We start from the raw sequence: 25,897 nt of genomic DNA, 5'->3' as shown, positions 1-25,897 counted from the left end.
CATTATATATTACATTTATTTCAATGTTTGATTTGTCATTTTTAACATAACCATTTTCTCTATCAATTTCATGGACAGAGAGCCTGGATTCAAGATCTCCCATAGTAGTATCTATATTTTCAATCCATACCATATTTGCATTCTATTTCTTTCTTGAACACATGCCAAAAAGGAGATTTAAGAAGCGAGCAATTGTTCCATTGAATCACATGAGACATTCTCCTTACATTTCATACTGATATGTCTTGAGATAGAGGCAGAGAAGTTTTTGTTTTCTGAGACAAGAACTTTCATTTTTGTTCTCTTCTTGGAAAATAGTCAGATCACAAGAGAGCAAAAATTTCTGCCAACACCCCCAAATTCATTAATACAAGTAAACATTCCATCAGAAATTTGTAAGGTTAAGAATTTAGAAAAAAAAACAAAAACAAAATTTTCAATGATTTCATCATGTTACAATATCCAATCTAATGAAGACAAAAATTTATAAACAGTTTAACAATTTTTTATATCATTAAAGCAAACAATAGGCTTCATAACTAATGGGTGTTAACATCTGATTAATGAATTAATTAGCCATTTATTATTTAATACTATTATATATAAGTAAAGTAAAAACATTGGATATTGAATAAAATTTATAAAGTCATTAATTTTGTGTATCTATTAAAAATATTTTAGCATGTGATTCTTAACATAATTTTTAATACTGTAACCAATTATAGTTTTTTTTATCATAATTATTTTTGTTTGGATTTTTAAATATAATTTGGTCAAAAAATTTTTTCATTGAACACAGCCAATAAATAAGTTGGGACCTACTGTAAACAAACACCTTGTAAGTTGTTGGGATGTTTAAGATTTTATGGGTTCTTTTTGATTAAAAGGCTGCCAGAAGACTGTCATGTCTAACAATTTAGCCCAAATGAGTGCCAGTTTGAGTAGCCCACTTGACTGTTCGTGGAGTACTTGATGTTATAGTTATTGCTCACACCTCAGTGCCTCGAGTGGAGACTCGCCCCACCCGGGCATCAAGGTGTGAGCAATAGCACGCATCATCCGAGGCACACATCTACCTGCAAAGCATACAGAATAGACGGTAGACTGATACACGTTAAAAACTGACTTTTGGAGACAAATATCACGTGAAGAATCAACAATTCTGGGGGTGGTGCGAAACTCCTCATTCAGAGCTTGAATCTTACCCATTGCTATACATACTGGCTGACATCCTGTTAACTGAAAAGTACTATTTTGTGTAGACCTAATATATGGCTGTACAGTGTACAAGCAATAAAAAAGAAACTTTATTTTTTTTAATGCAAATGTGGTAGTTTGGGACATCTGGTTTCATTATAGGACAACCAACAGATATTCTTAATTTCTAACCATGATTACAAATCAAGTTTCAAATGAAAATTATATTAGTTTTGTTTATTAATAACAAAAATCAAAGAAATTCCAAGATTTTAAATCTTGTTAAGGCAAACTATTATTTATGAAATAATAATTATATTCTATGGTAACAATATAAATTACATTAAACTATAGTAATACTTCAATTATCCAGATACTAATTATCTGGATAACCCTCTGACTTTATAGTCTATTTTCTACATTTTTCTACATTCAATACTTTACTGTACATAGTCATTTCTTTCTATCCAAACATTATCTTAAGCAAAAATCCAATTATCCAGATATTCTTCATATCCAGATGGCCTGAGATACTAATTAATTTGGAAAATTGGAGTTTTACTGTACTGAAAACAATCATATCCAACTAAGAAAAATTATCAATTAGACTAATAAAATCCAGACACTTATCATAGCTACTTAGTTATGATTAGTAGTATTTTTTTAGTAGATTACCAATTATGTTCATAAGCAAACCTATAGTATTGCTAGCTTGTTATTCAAATTAATGAATTATAAATGAATAAAGCTGGAGAACTAATAAAATAACTAATCACCCCAACATAACATATATCTATGATACAAATTATATACTACTAGTATCAATTATTTGTGTCACATGCATACTATAGAACTAATTTAATTTGCCTAAGGAAGCTTTTTTCTAATTATGCATGATATACAGTAACTTAAATCTTTAATAAGAAAAAGTTGATAGGTTTGGGAAAAAAAGACAATAAATAGTAAATAATAGTCTCTTTTTGATTCTAAAGGAACAACCAAAATAGGAATCAAAATGTTTTTTCTTGATCGTATGAACACAGTTGTTACCATATATTTTTGACAAATGGTGATAAAATATTGATAAATATGCATTTTTATCATATTAGTTCTATAGCACTTTTCTGATTTAAAAAAAAATAAAATACTTATATTTTTATTCTTACCCTTTCTGATTTCAAATCAGCTGCATGATTAATTGTAAGTGTCATGTTATCTCCATTGCGACATAATATAGCACGACTATCACCTACGTGTCCAATCACTAATTCGATACTATTCTTTAAAAGACATACGGTTGCTGTTGTTCCAGATGACTGCTCATTTCCTTCTACAATATAATTATTTCCATATTAATGAAAATACTTTGTACAATATGTAAAGTTTAATACTAAAAGAAAGCTGCTATACTAAACATGTCATATAGCCAGGAAATTCTTAAATACAAATACATATATGAACAACATGTAAACAAACAATAATTTTTCCCGAAGCTATGCCTTGACCTTGGTCTCGCATAGTATGAAACAGTAGTATAAGCCAAACAGAATATATTTCACAAACACAATGATAGTGATAATAATAATGCAAAGAAAAATTTATTTATAAATTATAGTAGACCCTCAATTTAATGGATTTTGGATTTAACATACAAAAAATTTTCTGCTTTGAAGGTTCTATAGAAGATGTTAAGGTTGGGTCAATAAGTATAAATTAAAATATGATTATTATGTACATTAAATTTTCCTACATGTACCATACATTACATCATTATTTTGATACATCCTCTACATTATGTTTGTTAATATATTTTTTGAAGTACACTTGATTTAATGGACTTACAGCAATAGCAGAACCTCTTCTCCCTATTAGTCTATTAAATTAAAGATTTACTGTATTAAAAAATAAATTTTGTTTTACTGAAAAATAATAGTCTGTTACAAATAAAATTCATTACAAGAGAATTTTTCTTGTATTTATTATTTGGACATTATGATTTATTTGATAATCATTTCAGAATAAACCACACTAACTTTCAGCATTAAAATTGTTTACTTGAAAAGTTTTTAAATACAAACAATATTTCAATATAATATAATTCAATATTGAATATAAAATAATTCAATATTGAAATATTTCAATATTTCAAAATGCCATCTTCAGGCAAAGCATACATAATATTCAAATTACAATTTTTAAAAAGTATATTAAAATATTTCAAATGCACAGTTTAAATCTTAGTGTGTAGTTTTTACAAAAAAAATCAAACAGATGTGACATAAATGTTATAATTTTAACTTATAGATACATTAAAATACATTAACAAGTAAATAAGTAAAATTAGCATACTGTTTTTAAGAATATCTAGATGACATTAATAATAGTGGAATTACTACCGACCTTGACAGAAAGGTATTAGAGAATGACTAAACCCTTATGGGCTGAAGCTTCCCTCCTTAAGCAATGTTTAAATCGCAGAATCATCTTTTTCTGGGAGTCATTATGCATAATGATGTTAGAGTCCTGTAATCTTGAACTACCAGAAATATAGGCTACACTTTACAAAACATTAAAATAATTGCATTTTTTATTTATTAACATAGATATGTTAAAATACATTAACACATTAAAATTATAACATGTTGTGTCTGTTAGTGTGTAGTTTTTACAAAATTGAAAGATTTAAACTGTGCATTTGGAATCTTTTAATGTTATATACACTCTGCGTGAAGAAGACATTTGAAATGTTGAAAGTACTTCTTTGTAGTCAAAGTTGTTAACACTAAAAGACAGTGTGGTTTATTCTAAATCTAAATTTGGCATCATTAGAGAGCACATTTTTAGATAATCATTTCAATTAAAACACAAACAAAATAAGCTTAGATTTTTAGTTTATATTTTACAGAATTGAGAAATTAAAGTTAAAAAATTTTTTATTTTAAGTATTAGTTTTGAAAGAATTTTATAAACAGTCAAATTATAATATTCTTAACTGTTCGTTTTCTGAGCACCATCAACAAATTCAGAACTTAATAAACAAAAATGCCATTTTCATTAGATATTATAGAAGTAAATCATTAAATATATTTGCTAAGAAAAAAATCTCTACATCACAAACATTTTTGCTTTATATATGTCAACAATATCAATTATATTACTGAAATACTAATCTTACATTTTAAATAAATTATAGGGAATATCTTCCTTTTTTATACACAAATATTTTATTTAGAAATATTCTTTATATTGAGTTTATTCTTTTATAAAATTAAATTGCTAACAAAACAATAAAACATTATTCAAATTGATAAACAACTTTCAAATTTTAAAAAATTTATCAGCAATGAATCAATTCCTTAGACATGTTGAATCATGCAATGCAGCTTTCATCCAGTGCTTGGAAGAATGCATTGCTCATGATGGTGACCACCTACCTGGTGTAATATTCAAGAAATGATTTTTGAAAGTTGTGATATGCAAATGGTTTATTTTTGCTTGTGTACTGATGCTATTTTGATATGTATTCAACCATTGGTTACATTTTGCTGCCTCATTTATAAGTTATCTGGCTAAACATTTTGCCAAACTCTGTATTTTATTATTATTGATGATAATATAATGCATATAATAATCATTTAATTGGTAATTACAACTTACAATTTCTATTTTAGTCATATTTACTTATTAACGAAAATTTGACTACTTTTATTCAAAAATGTTGAAATATCATCATTAGTGCAATAATTGAGAAAGCAATAACTTAGTGTTTGTTCAAAGTTATATAAAGTGTTTTAATAACATAATAATAAAATAAAATTCTATTTTATAATCTTTTTATTGTCAAAATTGATGGAAAAATTTCTTGGAAAATTGGAAAAATGGTAAAGATCCTGAAAATTGGATCCTTATAATCTTATCATGCCTCTTGTAAGAATATAAGAATCTGATTTGAAGGACAACCTTTATTATTTTGCCAGAAAATATGATCTGTAATCTAAAATTACAAACTGACTTAACATTGGATAACTCATTTAAATAAATCAAATAAAATATGATCAGGGAATAAAATATAGAACAAAAGAAAGAAATTCTTTAAATTATATTTTTTCTCAGTATTTTATAAATTATTATTATTATTATTATGTAAATATATCTTCTTTTTCTTTTCTTCATATATTTTCTGGTGTAGTGCAGATGTGGCATATGAAACATTTTAGATTAATAACATCAATCATATAGAAATGATTACTTCTCTAGTTTTTAGAATGACTCAAACTAATAATTATACACTTTATTTTATAAATTTTCCATACAGTTAAAATCTAGTAATTTTATTGCTTACTCTTATACTGGATGTTATAGTGCATCAGAATTTGGACATAATAAAAGCATTATTGTCTTGAAAAAATTTTAATCAATAAAGTTTGTATCTTAATAATAAATAATTATCTTGAGTATTTTATTGTATTCAGTATTCCTTCAACAATTTTTAGATAACTACAACATAAAACAGGCTGCAAATTTAACTTTTAATAGGATACTTCAATACTTATAAAATATATTTAGTAGGGAACCTCATGATCTACAAAATATTCATATAGCAACATTTTTGCATAAACTGGATTTATTATACTTTGTTTTTTCCAATTGTTTTAAGGCTGAAAAATCTGTGTAACTTTCTTACAAGCATCTGTTGAGGAAAGATTAATAATTACAATTCAATTAACTAAAAACTGTTTTGAATTAAATGTATTTTCTTTTGTGAATTTCTGTGCAGTTGGATTACAATTTAAGTCTATGTTTTATAAAAAATCACAAAATATCTGTATATGTAACCTTTGTTGGATGTCATATCTTTGATACTCTTATGAGATATATCCCAGAAATCAGTATATAATATACTTTTCTAGTCACTTTCCTTATTATATTTGATGTTTCTTAAGAAAGAAAACAATTTTATATCTTTATTCAGTACTGAATCATTACATTGTAGATAAAAAAATTTCACCTCAGATAGGAATAAATCATTAATCACTAAAAAATTAGGAAATTTAATGTTAATTGTACATAACTAATATAACTGGTTCTGAAAAATATTTACATAGTTTTATTATAACTGTATATTTACTGACAATCATTTTATTCAATATATTTCAAAAAATTGTCTAGTTTTAAATTCCAAATAATACTTCTTTCCAATGACATATGAGAAGGCATATAAAAATAAACACTTAATAATTTAATAAATCATTTTCTGATTTTTCTCAAATGTTGCAGTAATTATTGATAGATATATTATTATATATTATTAATTGAATTCTTACATACCTGAACATTTAAAATAATTGGTAAAAGAATTATTTACATCAAAAAATGCTGTTTGTAAAACAACTTCTAGGTTCTGTTCTCCACGTTTTATTACATTCAAAATATGCTGTTCCATGTATTTACTGCAAAAATCAGCACATTCTGCTCCACCGTGCCCATCAAAAACAGCAAAATATAACAAGTCAGGAAGTAATTCTTTAGCCCTAAAATATATATAAATAATATATAAAAAGTTTAATATTAAATATGATTAAATATAATAATAATATGATTGAAAAGCAAAATTAATAAATTTTTTTAATATAAATTAGAATGTATAGTATTAACTTGACACCATGTTAAATACCTTTTCTTTTTTATTTTGCATATTAAAGAAGCAAACTTAATTGAACACTATAAATGGAAATGTTTTCAACTCCTTTAAGTCAACATCAACCAAAAAATCCTTATGAACTTCTAAAACATTAAATGGAACTGATAATTTGAATGCAGAAAAAATTAGAATGTGAGATTTAAATATTTATATGTATTTGAGTTTGTTATTTACTTTTTATAATTTTATTTTATTACTTTTTTTTGAATAAAACATGTTCAGCCTATACTGGTTCCAAGTGCTATGCTGGACTAAAGTCAAGGCATAGTTGTCCAAAATTATCTAAACAAGTGTAACTTTAAGCTGTTATTGATATTTGTTTCAACATCTAGAAACTTCCTGACAATATGACGTGTTCAATATCACAGCTTTCTGTACTGCCATGTATATGTTTTTATTAAGGTTTAATGTTTCTAGGCTTTTGTGTAGTGCATGTGGTATAACACCAGTAGAAGAGAGAACAACACCTTATCCATCCTTCACAACTGTCTTATTTATTGGGCGAGTGGAGTGTACTTGTTGATTTTATCAGTGTGAGCAAATGCTCACACTGATAAAATTCCATTCTAAACACTCATGTTATATGAGTGTTTAGAATGGAGATGTTTATTATATAAGTATTTGTCAATGAGAGTGATGTCACGTCTATTGTGATGAATTGTTTCATCTGTGATTATGGCTCTGTCATAGTACATTTTGTATGCATTTTCTAATACTGCCTGTGGAGTATATTTGTAGTATGGTGCCTGAATGTTTAATAATCTGTGTTTGTGTGCAAGCTCTTGGTGTATTATATTTGCTATTTCATTATGCTTATGTAAATAGTCTGTTTGTGCTACGAGCTTGCAATCAGAGATTATATGTTGTATTGTTTCCAGCAGAATGTGTCATTTTCTGCAAAAGTCATTTATGAGTAATGTATCCTTCAAGATGTATTTTATGTAGTTTTTAATGTTTATGATCTGATCTTGAATGGCAACCATAAACTCCTCAGTCTCCTCAGACTGCCATGTTCAGGTGCTCAGAATGTAAGTTTAAAAGTGTGTGGTTACTGTCTGCCAGTTGTAGCTTTATATAATCTTGATGTTTCTTGTTTTCTGTGGAAAAACTCCTGCAGTGTCAGAATTTGTTTGTAGTACAGGTTAACTATATTAGTCAGGCTATGGCAACCTTCTTTACAAGTAAGAGTTAGTCTTTCTATAGATGATTTTGGATGATATTGTTTATGTTTAGTAAGTGTTGTTCTTGTTTTTCTTTGGAGTTGCTCAAGATACGTGCATGTCCAGTGTATAATGATCATTGAAAATTCTAACACTTTCTTATTATTCAATACTTTTTCTTATAAATAATTTGGTTAATGTTACCCTAGGATCCAAGATGGCGGCGGGGGAAATTTTTCCCTACGTTGGAGACTGCGACGGGGAAAAATTTTTTCCCTCGATTCAAGATGGCCGCGTTTTCGGCCGCCATCTTGAATTTCTATGCAGACTCCGCAGAATTTAACCGAAATAAAAAATGAAATAAAAAAAAAAAAGAGAGAGATTTTTACTCACTTTTCGACGGGGTTTTCCTACTTCTTCCTTTGTTTTTTTCCCTTCCGATCCATTCTTTCTTCGATTTTGCATGCCTCGAATACTTCCTTTTCACTCGGTGCACCTCTTTTCTTCCCTGTTCTTTTCAATTCGGCTGCTCTTGTGTTGGTCGATTGGCAGTTCCCTCCTTTCGATTTATTACTACTTGGCTGTTTTTTGCTTTCTTTCCCTTCTTCTTGTTTCTTGTTTCCCTTCTTTTTTGTATTCGCCTCTGGCGCTGAAGGAACGGTTTCTGGTTCGAGCCACGTAGCTACTTTTCCACTGCCTGGATATATGTTACGTAAATGTTGCGCAAAAATTTGGAATCTCTCGCCTGGTTTTTTGCTGGGCCAATTCATGAATTTTTTGTACATAAACAAGTACATGTACGAGTCGGAAAGATCGCTCAAGTAGTGTTTCGGCAGGTGTTTCTTATTCTTTAAATAGCCCCATAGGCGTTTGATGTTCTGAGTGTGATCTCCTGTTTTGGGGTCGACGAAATTTTTCGAATGGTTAACTGTTCTGTGTTCGACCACGACTCCTTCTACGTCGTCAATATGCATATATCCTTTCCATTCGTCCGTTATTATCGTACTGCCGGAATTCACGTATTTATAAATGATCCAATTCAATGTGATTTCTGATCTGTCATTCACCTGACATATAAAGCAATTCTTATCTTCCCGGCAGATTCCGCTGACCACCCATTTTGTACTTTTTAATATACGCCCTTTCTCGTACTTTCTTTTACATATTACGGTCTCGTCGATTTCAACCGTTTTATTAGGCCCTCCTATTTTAAACGATGTCAAATTACTCAAAGCAATAAGCATTACCAACCGTATGTGATTGGACCAATCAACTCCCGTTTTTCTGGATATGCCCGCCGCAATTGCCGAGGTCGTTGCTGTACATTCCAGACATAGATAGTGCCATATAAACGAGAGAATGCAACCCCAAGAAATGTGGCCAAATTTACTTTTGAATGTTCCTTCAAAAGCAGAAGTCTTCGTTCCGCACTTACTACATCGGAAGAAACAGCTTTCTCTATTACTCCGATAGTATAATTTGCATATAGAATCGCAATAAATGCAAATGGACTCAGTCGGCTGTATGCCTAATTTTGCAGCAAATTTCAATGCATTATCGATATGGGGAGGCAACTCTAGCTCCAAAAAGTCGTCTTTCATTAACTTGTAGAAATCACGGGTGGTGCATCTTGACCAAAATTCGTCGTTACAACTCAAATCGGCAAAACTACTCATTATCGAACAATTGGCAATGAACTAAACGAAGGTAGGTGAGGAGAAAAAAAAACAGTGTTTTCTTACTTTCTTATTTCTATTTTCTCTAACTTTTAGGATTAAATTGTAAAAAAAGAAATAACAATAATTACTAATAATAGAGAAAATAACAATATAAATTTACCGATAGTAAATTGTGCGAAAATGAAATATCGTAACAAAAAAAAAAAAAAAAAAAAAAAAACAGCAATTATTCCAATACGCAATTTGTCGCAACACTGCAGTTAACGATTCCAACTGGAAACTAGCCAATTTGCATAAAATTGCCCAGAAAGGAATAGAAAACACGTCATAGATCACGCATTTGCATATTCGTTCGTAACACCGCTTCGTATTTCCCGCCGATTTTACTCTCGCACGACATTACGAAAAAGCTTCCTCTACCGTCGCAAATACACACTACCGTCTCCGTTTCAAGGTTTCACGAAACTCGGCCGCCTCGAACGCAAAGTCGAAACCAAAGGAAAAAAAATCCCCACGTCGTCGACTTCTCGACTCTAGGGAAAAAATTTTTCCCCGTCGCAGTCTCCAACGTAGGGAAAAAATTTCCCTGGCCGCCATCTTGGATCCTAAGGTAACATTAACCAATAATTCTTATACAAAAATAATGCAAATATAAAAGCAAATAGCATTGTTATTTCTACTTTTTTACTACAATTCTTTAAATAATTTTCAATTTGTTTTTAATTCATAAAGTCTATGTTTAATAAATGCATCCAAATAAAAATTAAATAAAAAAAAATACCTAAATCGATCTTCATTTGTAGTACGGCGTCCAATGATGCTTGCACATCCTGCATTCTCTACAGAAATCTGAGGTATAGGCTTTCCATGTTTAATACTTTCAGGTAGCAAAAGTGGCAAATCTATTCTGTTATCCCAAGTTCCAAAAGTGTCAAAATTTATGGGATCTGGACTTTCATCTTTATTTTCTGAATCATTCAACACAGTCGCAAAAGTTTTTATGTAATTTTTCAACAAGGAATGATGTTTCAAACAGCTATTGTAAATATGTCGATACAATTTAAGCATGACATTAACTTTTATCCTAGGATATATAAGAAAAAAATATCATTAGAATTTATTACATTTTTAAAATTCATTTGTTTCATAGTAATCAATTCTGCACAATAATTATGACAGTGGAATGTGCTAGAATGAACGATGTTACACTAAACAATTTTTATCTATAAAATCTAAATGTTGCAATGAACACGACTGACATGGCACATGCATGTACATGACATGTTGACAGTGACCAGGTCCGCCGTAAGCGGGCGTGCAAGGTGTGCACCGCACACGGGTGGCATGTCCAGGGGGAGGCAAATTGGTATTGCTGGCAAGCTCAGCATAGGTAGTTGTAGTTAAACAGGGGCGGCATAATCGGTATTGCACACAGGCGCTCAAACAGCTAGCGGCGCTGCTGACAGTGACTAATGTTTTAATCAAAGTAGGAAAATGCTTCGATTAGAGCATTAGTCATTGTCTTTATTATAGTTTGTAAAGTTCAAATATCTATTTATTTGCATCTTTATCAATAAAAATATAATACTATTCAACTCTTTACCAACACCAGGAATATATTAATCAAAAACGAACCTGTTACCGGTGTGTATCTTGTGAAAAAATCGTTTCACAAACATTTTCGAACTCTATGCAGTTCTTCTTCAGGTGGAAATGGAATATTTGAAAAATAGAATAGGAGATTTCAAACCATAAAATTTGCCAAATTCCGCTGCGACGGACATGTGCTGTCATGGGTGTTAGTTACTAGCAGTACTTGCCCAAAAGGAGTTGCCAGGCAGGTGAAAGATTGAGCTCTTCTTTTTGGTTGATGCATTTACTTGTATGGCTCATTTTATATATAGCCATTGCTTCTAACCATTTTATGTAGTCTGAGTGGGGCTTGGTTGCAATGATTTTAGCTTTGTCGAACTCTGCCTCTATGTCTTGGTTCGATGCATATATACTTAGGGCCGTGGTGAGCCTTCCATGTTGTAGGTCTGCTTGATGTTCCTTTAACCTGGTCGTTAATGAGCGCTTAGTGGAACCAACATAGATGAGTTCTTTTTGCCATCTGTTATCCATTAGAGGGATAGAGTATATGCCATACATTCTGTTGAGGTCTGGGGGATCTTTCCCACTTTTTAGAATGTCAGCTATCATAGGACCTCTTCTATATATTATTTGCACCTGTTGTTTCTTGGCTATTTCTCTATACACATCTTTAATATAAGGGTTGAAGGTGACAGGGAGCCTTGTTTGTTCATTTTGGTTGCCACTGGCCATTGCCTGTACTGCAGGAGTACTCCTATGACAAAGTTGTCTGATAATATGGTGTATTAAGAAAGGGTACCCATGTTCCGTTGAAACTTTTTTAAGATAATTCAATTCAGTGTCCAGAGCTTGCATTGTGGAGAAGTGGGAAATTGCTCTTCTTACCAGGGTTTTGAATGCAGCTGCTTTATATGAGAAAGGGTCACAGGATCCCATAGATATGTATATTGGCATCACAGTTGGTTGGTCAACGTATACTCTATCCCTCTAATGGATACAGATGGCAAAAAGAACTCATCTACGTTGGTTCCACTAAGTGCTCATTAACGACCAGGTTAAAGGAACATCAAGCAGACCTACAACATGGAAGGCTCACCACGGCCCTAAGTATATATGCATCGAACCAAGACATAGAGGCAGAGTTCGACAAAGCTAAAATCATTGCAACCAAGCCCCACTCAGACTACATAAAATGGTTAGAAGCAATGGCTATATATAAAATGAGCCATACAAGTAAATGCATCAACCTTTCACCTGCCTGGCAACTCCTTTTGGACAAGTACTGCTAGTAACTAACACCCATGACAGCACATGCCTGTCGCAACAGAATTCGGCAAATTTTATGGTTTGAAATCTCCTATTCTATTTTTCAAGTATTCCATTTCCACCTGAAGAAGAACTGCACAGAGTTTGAAAACATTTGTGAAACGATTTTTTCGCAAGATATACACCTGTAACAGGTTTGTTTTTGATTAATAAAAATATATTTTTAAAAATTATTCTGCTGTATAATTTTAGTCATGAGCCAGCAAAATAGTGAGAAAGCTAGTTAACTTAGACATGAAGAAAGAAATAATTTTCAAGCAAGAAAGTGGAAAAAGTATAGGAGATCTGACTGCTGAATATGATATGGCTAAATCAACAATCAAAATGATTTTAAAAATAAGGAAGAAATAAAAAATTTACAGGTTGTGAAGGGAATCTCCATATTAAGCAGTTCACATTGTAATACCACAAAACAGATGGAAATTTCTGTATAGTGTATAAAAATTATATTAATTAATTTTATATTATTTTTACACTTGTATTTTTGATTTTGTATTATATCTTTCCTGTTTAAATGGTTATGTTAAACAGCAGCTTTTCTCTAGGCTGTGGACTTGGAATGGATTATTCCTAAATACATTGAAATATATGTTTGCTAGAATAAACAAGATTCTAGAAACAATTACATTCATTCTAGCATATCCCACTGTATTAAAAATTGGATTTTATTGAACTACAAATTTCTAGTGCACACATATATTAATTCAACATGATAAATCTGAACCTTCAAAACTTTTTTGGAGTGATTAAGTAATTTCATAGTTTCTTCTATAACTAATATATACTATATATATAAATTTAAAGTGAACAAATGTTTTTAAGTCACTTAGTAACTCATCTTATGGTTCAAATGAATTATGGATTAAATCTTACATGAATAACAAAATTTATTCCACAATACATTTGATTTTGATGAGTTATTAAGTGACTCAAAAATATTTGTTCACTGTAAATTTTTACTACTGGATAAAAGATAGTCATTGTTTTTCTCTTATAAATAAAATTACATTGATACTGCTTAAGCATTTAACATATTATTAACATCTATAGCATTTATAGACCCATATAAATATTAATGCTATTTATTGGATCTATAGTACAGTATGTGAAACCTTGCAGAATTTGTCAAAACTGATTTTTAATATGGAAAATATATAAACAAATATTTACAGAATAAAATTATAAGTTTTGTAAATACTCGTCCTGTAAAGCCAAACTGCTGTATAAAATATTTGGCATTTTACGGAAAAACAAATATTACATGGAGCTTTCTTCCGAAATAAAATTAATTTTGATATTCCAATCATAATAATATTTTCCCATAAATAGAAAATGAATTTGGCTAGATAAAAATCAAAATCATAAAGAATTATAAAATTCAATCCTTATCACATCTTGAAACTTTAATTCAAATGTAATAATAATGACAAATGAAAAACATTATAAAGATAATCCATGAAATTCCAAATTAGTGTTAGGCTGAATATTCTGTATTTGGATGTATTTGGCCAAATACTAAACGCACATTTGATACTCAGATAAAATACTTCCTCAAAACTAGACTATTCAACTAAATAATGTAATTTTAGTTTGGGAGAAAGAGAAAAGGAAAAAAAATGAAACACAAAACAGAATAAAAATAACATTTACAATCTCAGATATTAAAAAATATTGTTATTTTTTTCTTCCCGAAACAATAACTGAAATATAACTGTAATAAAATATCTTAACAAGTATTATTTATTAATAATCATAGTTCAAGACTGATAAATTGTAATGAAGAAGGATTAATGCTTCTTCATTTATAGGATGTAAGCAATTTTGTTGGTCATCATAGCAAATACTTCTGATGTCATTGAACGTACTTACTGTATGTTCACTAAATTGTGAGGCTTCCAAAAACAACAGACCTCAATGACAAGATTTAATTTTTTTCAGTTTTTCATTACATAATAAGAAATGCCAACTGTTATTGATTTTTCATAGATTCTATGGAAGTTATGTATAAATTATGGACTAATGAATAATCCGTTAAAAACTACAGAACAATCTTTTGTATTTTTGAATAAGAATACTAATGCAACAACACGTGTAGGTGTTAACACTTTACAGAGAATTGCCTGTATGTCAAATCTCAAACAAATCAGCACATTCATACCAACGATATGGAATGTACAGACAGTGAATGCTTCCAGTTCATAAGTGGCTAAAGTTTGGTTTAATGATTTTCCTGTGTATTGACCGAGTGGCACATTTGTGCCAATTGGTGAATACACAGGAAAACTATTAAACCAAAAATTGTAAAAAAGGAAAAAATTATTAGGAACTATTATTATTTGTAGGAATCAATATCAATGTCTTTATCACAAGCATGTCTTTAACATGCTGTGACACTAGTTTTGTATCAGTTCATTATTTGAAAAAAAGAATGATTCCACCAAGTAATAATGGTTTCCTAATGATTTTTTTAGCATTTTTCTTCCTTTTTTTAAATGAACTCCACTGATATTCACAGATTCACATATACAGGGAATGGCAGCCACATAAAACTTGAAACACTTATAATTTCTGATAAGTGCATCTTTCAAAAAAATTCTTTATACATCAAAAACAAACAAACTTTTATTTAAACATAATTGGGGCTCCCATTTAAGAAAATGATGTTGATCCATTTTCATAAATTGTAGTGCCATCTATGATGAAACTGATGATTAAAATGGACCACCTTGTATATAAAATACTTAGCATAAAATGGAAAAACATGTCATGGAAATATCTTCTACGGAGCATGACATGACATGTTTATATGACATGTTTTTCCATCACAAAAAAAAATTAAATAAAAAATAGTGACATGGGAAATCAATAAATTGTCACAAAACTTTTAAAGAAGTGAGCAAAGCAAGCAGAGGTAAAGTTCCCTAGTAATATAATAATTTGAAAAACATCAGAATTTATTTTAGAATAAAACTGAGATGATAAATTCACACCTTAGAAATAAACTCCAGCAAAAAGTTTAATGAAACAAAAATATTTTTAAGGAATTTGATATTGAGATAGTTTATATTTTAAAACTGGAGTAATAACATTATATCGGAAGCAGGGGCAGATTGGGCCATTCTCCAATCATGACGTATAATCATGTGAGGGGCTAGCCGGGAGTATGGAGTCGGAATATACTTGTATACCATTTAATCGACTATCCAGCTGAAAAAACTAGCCTGCAGAGTCGAAGGATGGCTTCCTTAAGACTTTAATGAGAAACAGGATTCTGCGAGGATCCCCTGTAAGTTTGTTTTTCCTGACACCAGCCTAGTATAGGTTGGTGTCAGGAAATAGCGTTAGGCAGGCTAATATTCGTTCGTGAGGAATTTCCATTGGGAGGATTGCAAGTAAGTGGAAAGGCTGTTTGCTGAGATCGTTCAAGAATGAGATCATATTAAAAACATTAACAAGAATTTAATTAAAACAAAAATTGAATGAATTACAAAATAATCTATTCAAAACCTATCTTGTGGAGAGAGAGAGAGTTTACAATAATCCTGTAGTTATATACCACCACATCAAAATCTGATAATTATGAAGTATGTTCTTATGGATCTGGGATGATGGAATTTCAGTCGGAGTCTTTAGAGAAACAGCAGATATCTTCAATGATGGACTGGAGTGACGACTTCCGGTTTTGGAATGGATCTTCTCTTCTCGAGGATCAATGGAGAACTCCCCGATCCAAGTGAGGGATTTTCTATACATCAACGAGATGTATGGGGGTAATCACAAGGGATGAATCTTTAGATGATGCTAAAGTTTTATGATAAAGATGGTGATTAGGGATTGGCAAAAAGGAAATTCAACTTCCCTTGCATTGGAAGTGTGACAAAACAACTTCCTTTTCTCTTAACTGAAAAATGGAAAATTTTTGGTTCTTTTGCAATTAATTTAGTACAAAATTTAAGAAAAGCAATATTTAAATACACAGAGATGTCATATTTTTGCTTTTCTTTACTTTAAAATAAAGGATTGGACTTCAAAGAATGGGAAACAAAAGTTCTGTGTACTTCTGTTATCAGGATGTTTCCGCTTGAAACTTCCTTCAAAATAAACACAAACTTTCGAGTATAAATTACTAATTTATTACTTAAAATTTTTAGGGCGAATCTCACAATCATGTGCCACCAATAGCCCTCTCCTAGGGTTGGTACTAGGGTTTCTCCAATGAGATTCCGGCTGTTTTTTAACCTGGAAAATTTTTCTCATTCCGGGAAATCCCGCAAATTTCTTAAAAATTCACTTTTTCTCTGATTTTGTGTTAAGGTTAAGGAAATTTTGCAAGTAGAATGTATAATTAACTCATAAACTGTCAGAATACATTTGTATTTATTAATTTTAAGCTTGCTTGTTAGTTTTTTTAAATTTTTGCTTATTATGGCATGTCACAGATTGTCAATAATCAATATGTAGCCTATTTATGACAGGACTCTGAAAATTCTTTGTCAGAACCTGTAATATCTGGATTAATTGCACTTATGCTGTCTTAATTTTTAACCATGCCCAGTAGCTTCAATAACTGCATTATGCCAAACTGTGCAAATTGGGCAAGGATACAAATGAGTATGTAGTATGCAAGTATGAAGTTTTCCTTTATAAACCCGATTATTAAAGCCAAACGAACTGCCAAATTATCGAGCTGTAAGCATGATGCCACTATTAAAGCAGCAGATATAGACAAATCAAGAATACTAGAGGACAAAAGAAGTACTGTAATGCATCTCGAAAACGAACTAGAAATCTTCCATGTTACATGTGAAAAAACACATAATATCCATCTTCTCCTAAATGCATTAAAGACGATTCCATCCACATCAATTGAATCGGAAAGGGCATTCTCAGTAGCAGGATTTTTCTTTAGCAAATTAAGAATCAAATTGAGTGATTGGAGTATTGACCAGCCTTGCTTTTTAAAATCTTAATAAAAATATATATTGTATTGTGTTTTTAAATAAAAACACAATACAAAATATTGTGTTTTTGAATTTAAATAATGAAAATTACCTTCTAACTTAGAAGTTTGATCTAAGTTTATTTTTTCTTTAAATTTTCAACTCAATTCAAAGGCATTTTTGTTGTAAGCAGTTTCTAACAAACTTTAATAAATTTTTTCTATTTGTGAAAATTTCTACGTAATTTAAAAAGTAATTTTTATAATTATAATTATTATTTTGGAGGTTGCAGGACGTATTAAGTTACTTAAAAATGAAAAATAATTATATCATTTGATTTTAAGATTTATTTTATATCTTTAAAATAATTAATTATATCCCGGGAAACAGTTCACTTTTTCCCCCGAAATCCCAAGAGAAGCAAAAGACCGGGAAATGAGAAACCCTAGTTGGTACTCCGTAATTACATATTTTTTATTTTTAAAAACTTATCGTCTTTATTATTGAATGGAAGATGCTGCCTTCCACCTAATTCTAAGGCTAACATCTGAATAATTATTCAGTATTTGGTCCATCTCTACTCCCAACAATTTACAGCAAACCTACAATTGAAAACGCTGCACTAAAGCACAACCGATATTTTCGGTTTACCACTTGGAGAAGGCAGAATTGTATCTAAAATCTAATAATGTTTTCCATACGAGAAGATCCACTTCTCGTAAGACGTCAGACTATATCGTCGGCCTCGTCCACTTCGTCGTTGCAGATGCATTTTCGGCTCCGTTCGCCGATTATCTTCGTCGAGGCAAAGATTCACATCGGCTTCGAGATAATCGGATACTTCACGTCATTCGGTCGATTTAAAAGTCAATGCGATTCAAACGGGAAGAGCATCGACTTTCAAATCAACTGAATGTCGTGTCATGGAATATCCAATTATTTTAAAATCTTCAAACCTCTCAAAAATTAATCTGCCCAGAGATAAAATTGCAGAACTTCGAAATCTAGAAAGAGGGAACTTTGTGCTAACTTCACGAAAAACCTCCCCAAAAAAGCCAATTTTCAGGGAAAACGAATCTCAAATTTATAAATTTAGGGAAATTTTTCTGTCAGAAACAGAAGATCGCTAAATTCCCGATAAAATTTTAACACATTAATTCATAATTTCGAAGGATTTTAATAAAATTCTTAATAAAGATTCTAGAGTATCAATAAAAATAAGAAATCGTTTAATTATTTACGAATATTTATAAATACGTTTAAAAAATTTAAAATAAGACGAAGATAGTTACTAACCTTGGTAGTCTGCTGTAACTACTCGTTTGAGTGTTGCCAACTCAATTTTAATGAAATTATTTCAAATTGTTAAACAATTTTAAAATTATAAATTATATTTAAAAAATTACCAAATTATTAATTATTATTTTACTTAAATAATAATAATAATAATAACAATTCGAAGTATCTTTATTTTATAAATCGTAAGATCTACCGCGAAAGTATATCAAACGTGTTAGTGTGGTGTAAACAATCATGGATGAGATTTTTAAGTATAAGAAAGACTCGAATGACGATTATTATAGTATTTTAGGATGTGATGAAAACTCCTCGGTAAATTTAGTTGTTAAATTGATATAAGCGTTTGCACGACACGCTATTTTATTGTTGTAAATCAAAAGTTGTCATTAATTCACGAACAGATTGTTTGTTTTTTTTTTTTAAATTGATTATTTTGTTTTGATATAGATAACACGTGTACTTTTCTACGTCAAAAAATTATTTATGTAGTTTCGGCCTGTTTAGATGGATTATTAACGACGATTATTATTTTTCACGTATTTCAATATGGAAGACCGATAAAATATATACGAATTCCACTTAAATAATATGTACCGATACGTGTATAATAATTTTATGTGGTTACGACGTTTAGATTAAAAATAATTACGATTTAAAATTTTATTTTTACAAATAAATACGATGCTGTGTGTTTTAAACACGTGCTACCGTCACCTCGACGCCATGTTTGAAATGGCAAACACGACTACAACGTGCGCTGACGTTATTTCTGCTTGCCCGATCCAAGAGAATGTACTGTACTTCACGTGTAAAATAATTGATGTCATTGCGTTTCCATTCTTTACAGCGATTATCAGTTATGTGACGCATGCGGAGATAGTGGCGAAGGCGTGCTTCCTTTCCAAATATGGCGTCGAAATGATGGTGGAATGAATGTACTTAAAACATACAATATCTAGTTTAAAAAAATATGTTTTAAATCGCTATTATTTTTAATTTGTGCATCGTAATTTTATAAGCCTATTACATATATATTATATTATCCAAGTAGAATTCGAAAATATAAGCTATATTGGTGTCCTTAAAAATATTTTTTCTTAATCTTATAATATACAGTATTGAGTTAGAATGTCATCATTATATTTATTTCCTTGTATTCCAACATTTTGTTAGATCAGATTGATAAGAGCCTTTTGTAGGGATATTCTGTAAATAAAATTTAAAAATTAAGCAAAAATTCAAGGAGCACATATGCCCACATTTAAAAGTAGAATTGGTTCGGGGTTGAAAGTTTTTCTTCCCTTCGGTTAGTTACTGATCGTACTGTTATGGAGTCGTACGATAGTTGGTCGTGTTTTTGGGAATTGTACGGAACTATATATGATGTATATGACTTGTGTAAAATAAATTTCACTCGCCTGTTGAATGTCATTGTAATTCCTTCCTTTTTTTTTATTGCCAAGAACACAACAGAATAGTATACTGCTATGCTTCCATTCTTTCTTGAAGTGGTGCACTTGGTATTTAACCTTGGGGAGAACCGAGTTAAACAGATTAAAATATTTTTTATGTCAATTCAATAAAATTTCCACCTTTGTGACTGCTAATTCATTAGTAGTACAGAAATAGAAGACACAACATAAAAAAGGAATATTAATTAGGAAAAGATTTTTGAAAAATTTTTTTAATACTTCTTTCATTTTTCTTTGGAGGGTGCCAGAGTGTATATTCAGAGTATGGGTGAAATGTTGGACTCCTCTGGGTGCACCACTGCTTTCCTGTCTCTACAATATCTTTCTCCTCTCTCATTCTTTTACATACCATCTAATCTTTCTCTGTTCTTTCAAATCCTTCTTTATATGATCCCTTCTCTTCCTCTCCCTTTTGTTTTATTGTTTACAATGCTTTTAGTGTCTTTCCTATCTTAACTGTTTCACATCTCCAAACCACTTCAAACGTCTTTCTCATTCTGTCTATCAGACTGTGTGCATTTTTGAGCTCTTTCTCTTTTCTCTTTTTTTTCTTATCTTGTTTTTTTAATTTTTCCTTTCATTGTTTTGAACATTTTCATTCCTTTCACTTGTGTTCTATTTCCCATCTCCTTTTGTTAATAATCCAAATCTCTGTTCCTTATGTTATTATTAGAATGAATGTGTCATAAATACATTGCATAGTCTAATAAAAAAAAAACCTTGAGTTGAAGATATTGATTTGGTAATTTCTGTTTAGAATTCCATCCTCTATGAGCTTTTTCCCAGATATTTTTCAACTTCCTTCAACATTTCACCCATACTCTGAAGATAAACTCTGCTATCTGTAAACCAGTGGCGTAGCGTTGGTATCAGCTACAAGGGGCGGAGGAAAATTTCGCCGCCTCCTTATTTACATATTATTATTATTTATTGTGAAATTTTGCCGCTCCCGCCGCCCCCACTATGCTACGCCACTGCTGTAAACACCATCTCACTCTCTTGCATACTAATCTTTATTGCATACTTCACCATGTTTCTCTCACCCATTTGTTGTTTTTTTTTCCATAGAATATACCCAAATTATTACATCATCTGAAAAATATTCTGCATTTCTTTCTCCATCTCCAATCAACTCTAAAATATAATTCATGATTGTAATAACCAGTAATGGAGACAATATCTAGTTTATGAGTCCATTCCTCAACTCAAAGAAATCTGAATATCTCTATTGTTAATTACTAAAAACTTATCAAAAACTGAAACTGAAATACTATAGAGCAGGGCTTCTTAAACTGGGTTGCAACCCCATTTGGGGTCGCTTAGCGAAATCTTGGGGTCACGAGATTTTAATGCAAAATAGTGAAAATAATTTGTGAGGGTTTGAAAATGGCATGCTTTGTGTCGTAGATTTCACGAGTTGCACTTTGTGTCACTTCTGGTGCAGCAAGACGATTGAGCAACACTGATTGTAGTGTGAACTAGTGTAGTGTTGTTGCTTTTCAGTGTATTCAGATGTCTCTGTTCCATTGTAACACAAGAGTGAACTGTGGTAGTACACCATTATTGTTTTTGCAAATTTGTATATATCTTCAATATATATGTATATTTTCATTGTATTTCATATGTATATTGCAAAATATTTATATATCTTTATATTGGGGGGGCGAAAAAAATCACAATCATAAATGGGGTCGTGAATAAAAAAAAGTTTAAGAAGCCCTGCTATAGAGAAAGAAGAAACAAGACACTAAATTAAAGCAAATCTGAATATTCACACTTTCTTTTTATTTTTTTTGTATATTCTGTACATGTTTCTTATATAATGTTACTATTTCTCTATCATTTTAATTATTTTCAAGACTTTCTAATGCTTTGTCTTTTGTAATGTTACGAAAACAGCTGCTATAAATAAGTCATTTCCCAAATTTCCACTGAGTTTCCAAATCTTCTATAATGGAAAATGAAATTTATCATCATTCTTTCTTGTGTGCATTTCTTTAAATTTATTCTGTTAAGTTTCTAATTTTTGTCTAAAAAATTCTTTTAAAGAATATAATACAATGACATCATAGTGTAATCCCTCTATAATTATTACGTTCTTTTCTGTAACTTTTCTTAAATATGGATATTATGCTTTCTCTTGTCCAATTTTCTGGTGCACACTTTCACTTCTGGTCCACGTCAGATTGAACATTTTGAGTGGCCATTTTTTCTACATTTCCTGAAAACACTTATAGTTATTACAAGTTATAAATTACAAGCAAAATGTGTTGAATGAAAAGTGAATCCAGATTAAAATTCTTAGCTTTCCCTCGCAACAGCCAAGTTCTCGATATGAATTTCCGCTATATTTTTTCAGAATAATTTATTCTTTTTTGAAAATTTATTATATCTATTGATAGTTTAGTTTTAAAAAAAAATAAAGTCAAATTTTATATTTGTTATATTATGTGTTTTTTGAGAATTTTAAAATCTATATTGAATTTACTAAAATACAAATAATTAATTGTTAAGGAGGAACAAATTATTTCTGAATTTAAAATAAAAGCTTTGGATTATCATCCAGATAAAAATCCAGATGATCCAAATTCAGGTAATTAATTTCTTTTAAGATTCATATTCAAAAATACTATTCTTATATTATTTTATCATTAAAATAATCTTATGATTATATATTTTTGGTTAGTCGAAAGATTTCAAAGATTGCAACGAGCCAAAGAAATTTTAACAGAGCCTACGACAAGGAAACAATATGACATGTGGAGAAGAAGTGGGCTGACGATACCTTTTGATCAATGGCGAAATTTGAGTAAAGATAACCATTGTGTAAGTTTCATCTAAAAGATAAATGTATGTGTATAAAATAAAATAATTGTTTATTTTTTTCGTCTTATTTTGAATATAGTCAATGCACTGGGCTTGCAAGAAACAGAAAGACTTGATGCTGGATCATAAATGTGATTCTGAAAGTAAATTAGCTGATAAAAAATCTTATGGTAAGAAATTTTAATGTTAAAAATGTTAAAATTTTGTATGTTCAACTAGTATTCTGGATGATCTATAATTAAAATGTTCATTAAAAGCTAAAATACTGTTTTTTTTTTTTTAATGACAAACTATTAGTTCTGTCATCTTGTGGTATATAATCAGTTTAAATCAAAACATATCTTTTTAGTCTATTCCCTCACAAAATGCATAAACAATGCTCCGTTGTAATTTACTATATATTTAATTTAAACTTATTTTCATTTAAAATCAATGTGCGATAACACAAACCACTATATTTAGGTAAATAATTATAAAAATACATGATCGAATATAAATTCACTATATAAATTTTTGTTTTTGTAGGCTGTGTAATGTCTGCTTTCATAAAGGTATTAGCAAAACTTAAGACAAAGTATAGTTAGCCAATGATCTCTTTTATACTGTCAACATTAATACTATAATTTTAATACATCTTTTACAACCAAGAATCGAGAATTACAAGGTAACCAATAAGCATTCACATACTAAAAGTAAAGTAAATGATAATTGGTTTAACTTTAACTCTCGATCCTTGGTTACCGATGCGACTGTTAAAGAATAGAGTAATTAAAAAATTTTCGTCCTCTGAATTATTAATTCTATTTACAGCAGATCAGCAGAAATCTACATTTTCAATACTGCAGACAGAAAACATTACCTGGGAAAGAGAACCCGGAAATGAAGTTTTGCAGAAGTTTCGAAATTATCAGATCTGAACGAGTCCTAACACGGAACTTCGACAGGGTCACAATGTAGCCATCCAAGTTTTGTCTGTCGGATGTTTAGTAATGCATTTAAAATTTTGTTGTGAAAATCTCATATTCCCTCTCCAAATCTACGTGTAAATATTAAAATAATGTTACATTGCAAAAAATTATATACATATCCGCGACATAAATATTTGAAACATATTTTGTATATTTAACTAAATTCATGAGCAGAAAATTTTGAAAACGCAATTTATATATCGATTATATGGTACAAAAATTTTAAATCTATATCAAAGCATAAATGGATTCATTATACTCTGGCAGGACCGGAAACGACGTGTGAAATTTTAGAAAGCACAAACCCTATATAAATTAATACAAAATTAAAATTTTTAACCTGTTGTTGCTATTGTAATTTATTATTTTCAGCATTAATAGCTATGCTTATTTTGTTCATTTCTATGTCAAATATTGCCAAGAATTGTATAAAATTATATAAAATGATTATAAAATAATTATATAAAATGCTTATAAATATATGTATATATATTGTTCTTAAATAAAATGTACTGCATCAAAAGTATGTTGAGTCAAAGTTTAAGATTTAAATATCTAACGTTAAAGTTCTAAAACAAAATCTTTGCATAAAATTTGTAATGCTTATAATACTTAACATTTGGTTAAATAGTACAGTATGTTTTACAGTGCATGTTACTGAACAAAATAAATGTTCAGTCCAGAGTGAAAAATAGTATAGAAATATACAGAGTTATAATACATACATCACACTTTATTACTAGAAACTATCAATCACATTGCATTAAGAATATTTTTGTTGCTTGCAAATTAATCATTTTTTTTTGTTATATTCTATATTAAAACATTTTTCTAAAGATTTGCTATACAATAAACCTTGTTACACTTACGTAGAGTTGTCCTCTTCTGCAACTTGTCCCATTTTATGGGGATCTGTTGAATTTGATGAGTTCTTTCCATTGTATCCAATTCGCAATCATATCTGTCCTCAACTTCTTTTCCTTCATGTCCGCTTCAATTATATCTTGAACTTTCTCTACTTCAGTGGTTCCCAACCGGTGTTCTGCGGAACACTGGTGTTCTGTAAGCATCTCCCAAGTGTTCCCCAGATTTAGTCGCAAATCGGAAAGTGTACAATCGTATTCGAGTCGCCGAATATCAAAAAATTAAAATCATAAAATTTTCATAAACTTAAATATATATGTACGACTCGTACTTATGGAGTGTACTACTGTTTCGAATAAGATAAAGGCAATAATAAAAACTGAATGAAATATGTAAAAAACATCAGGCACAAGTTTCCCATTAAAGTTATTTAGGTATATTTTTTTCTGTCTTAGAATTGGCGTTAATAATATGAGTAGAGATTTTGAATTATAACTGCTCAATTCTAATAAAATAACTGATGACAAGCTTATGTATTTCATATTAACTTAAGTAAGTGTTCCGCTAAAGAAAATTGCTCACAAAAGTGTTCCGCATCCTAGAAAAGGTTGGGAACCACTGCTCTACTTCCTAATATAAAATTATCTTTAATTCTGTTTGTTTCTTCAAATTTCTATTGAGTTTAGAATGTCATAAAATCAGCAAGTTTAGAATTTCTCCCAGCAGAAGATACAAATGATAAAATTACAGAGATATCTGTTCAAAGTGATAAAAAATATTTAAAAATCAGAGAGAATCAAAGCTCTTAGAAATTTAAAACATTTACATACAATTTAGAAACTAAATCACTGGCAATCTTATATAAATACAAA

At 30.0% G+C, this 25,897-nt stretch overlaps 2 protein-coding genes across 4 annotated transcripts in view; one reads left to right on the top strand and one right to left on the bottom strand.

Moving 5' to 3' along the window:
* The window catches only part of LOC136984950 (protein phosphatase Mn(2+)-dependent 1K-like), a 36,102-nt gene extending 17,180 nt beyond the window's left edge, over positions 1 to 18,922 (bottom strand). Inside the window, exons 1-4 of one of the 2 annotated variants that reach the window (XM_067282097.1) lie at positions 18,893 to 18,922; positions 10,519 to 10,821; positions 6,526 to 6,728; positions 2,364 to 2,527 (exon numbers count right to left, since the gene is read on the bottom strand). In XM_067282097.1, coding sequence (XP_067138198.1) covers positions 2,364 to 2,527; positions 6,526 to 6,728; positions 10,519 to 10,805 — 654 coding nt within the window. In that variant the 5' untranslated portion in view covers positions 10,806 to 10,821; positions 18,893 to 18,922. The other variant, XM_067282098.1, reaches the window with a different exon arrangement.
* A 141-nt stretch (positions 18,923 to 19,063) lies between these two features.
* On the top strand, positions 19,064 to 24,558 carry LOC136984930 (dnaJ homolog subfamily C member 12-like). Of its 2 annotated transcripts, none has more exons than XM_067282072.1 (5): positions 19,064 to 19,207; positions 22,882 to 22,960; positions 23,054 to 23,193; positions 23,273 to 23,363; positions 24,004 to 24,557. In XM_067282072.1, the coding sequence occupies exons 1-5, from the start codon at positions 19,130 to 19,132 to the stop codon at positions 24,108 to 24,110; spliced, it is 495 nt and encodes a 164-aa protein (XP_067138173.1). In that variant the 5' UTR covers positions 19,064 to 19,129; the 3' UTR covers positions 24,111 to 24,557. The 2 variants fall into 2 exon arrangements, with proteins under 2 accessions (XP_067138173.1, XP_067138172.1); XM_067282071.1 differs by lacking the exon at positions 19,064 to 19,207 and adding an exon at positions 19,267 to 19,819 and having other exon boundaries at positions 24,004 to 24,558.
* Positions 24,559 to 25,897: the final 1,339 nt, after the last annotated feature.

Source organism: Centruroides vittatus, unplaced genomic scaffold, assembly GCF_030686945.1.
Source record: "Centruroides vittatus isolate TY-2023 unplaced genomic scaffold, ASM3068694v2 contig_941, whole genome shotgun sequence".
Taxonomy (NCBI): Eukaryota; Metazoa; Arthropoda; class Arachnida; order Scorpiones; family Buthidae; genus Centruroides; species Centruroides vittatus.
The sequence above is the reverse complement of the archived record's forward strand: the minus strand, read 5'-3'. Positions and strand labels throughout refer to the sequence as shown.

Excerpts from the sequence above, each read along its gene's own strand:
- LOC136984930 (XM_067282071.1), top strand. The coding sequence starts at position 19,577 with ATGCTGTGTGTTTTAAACACGTGCTACCGTCACCTCGACGCCATGTTT. Across the intron at positions 22,961-23,053 it reads TCCAGATGATCCAAATTCAG|TCGAAAGATTTCAAAGATTG; the intron begins GTAATTAATTTC and ends ATTTTTGGTTAG. Across the intron at positions 23,364-24,003 it reads AGCTGATAAAAAATCTTATG|CAGATCAGCAGAAATCTACA; the intron begins GTAAGAAATTTT and ends TTCTATTTACAG.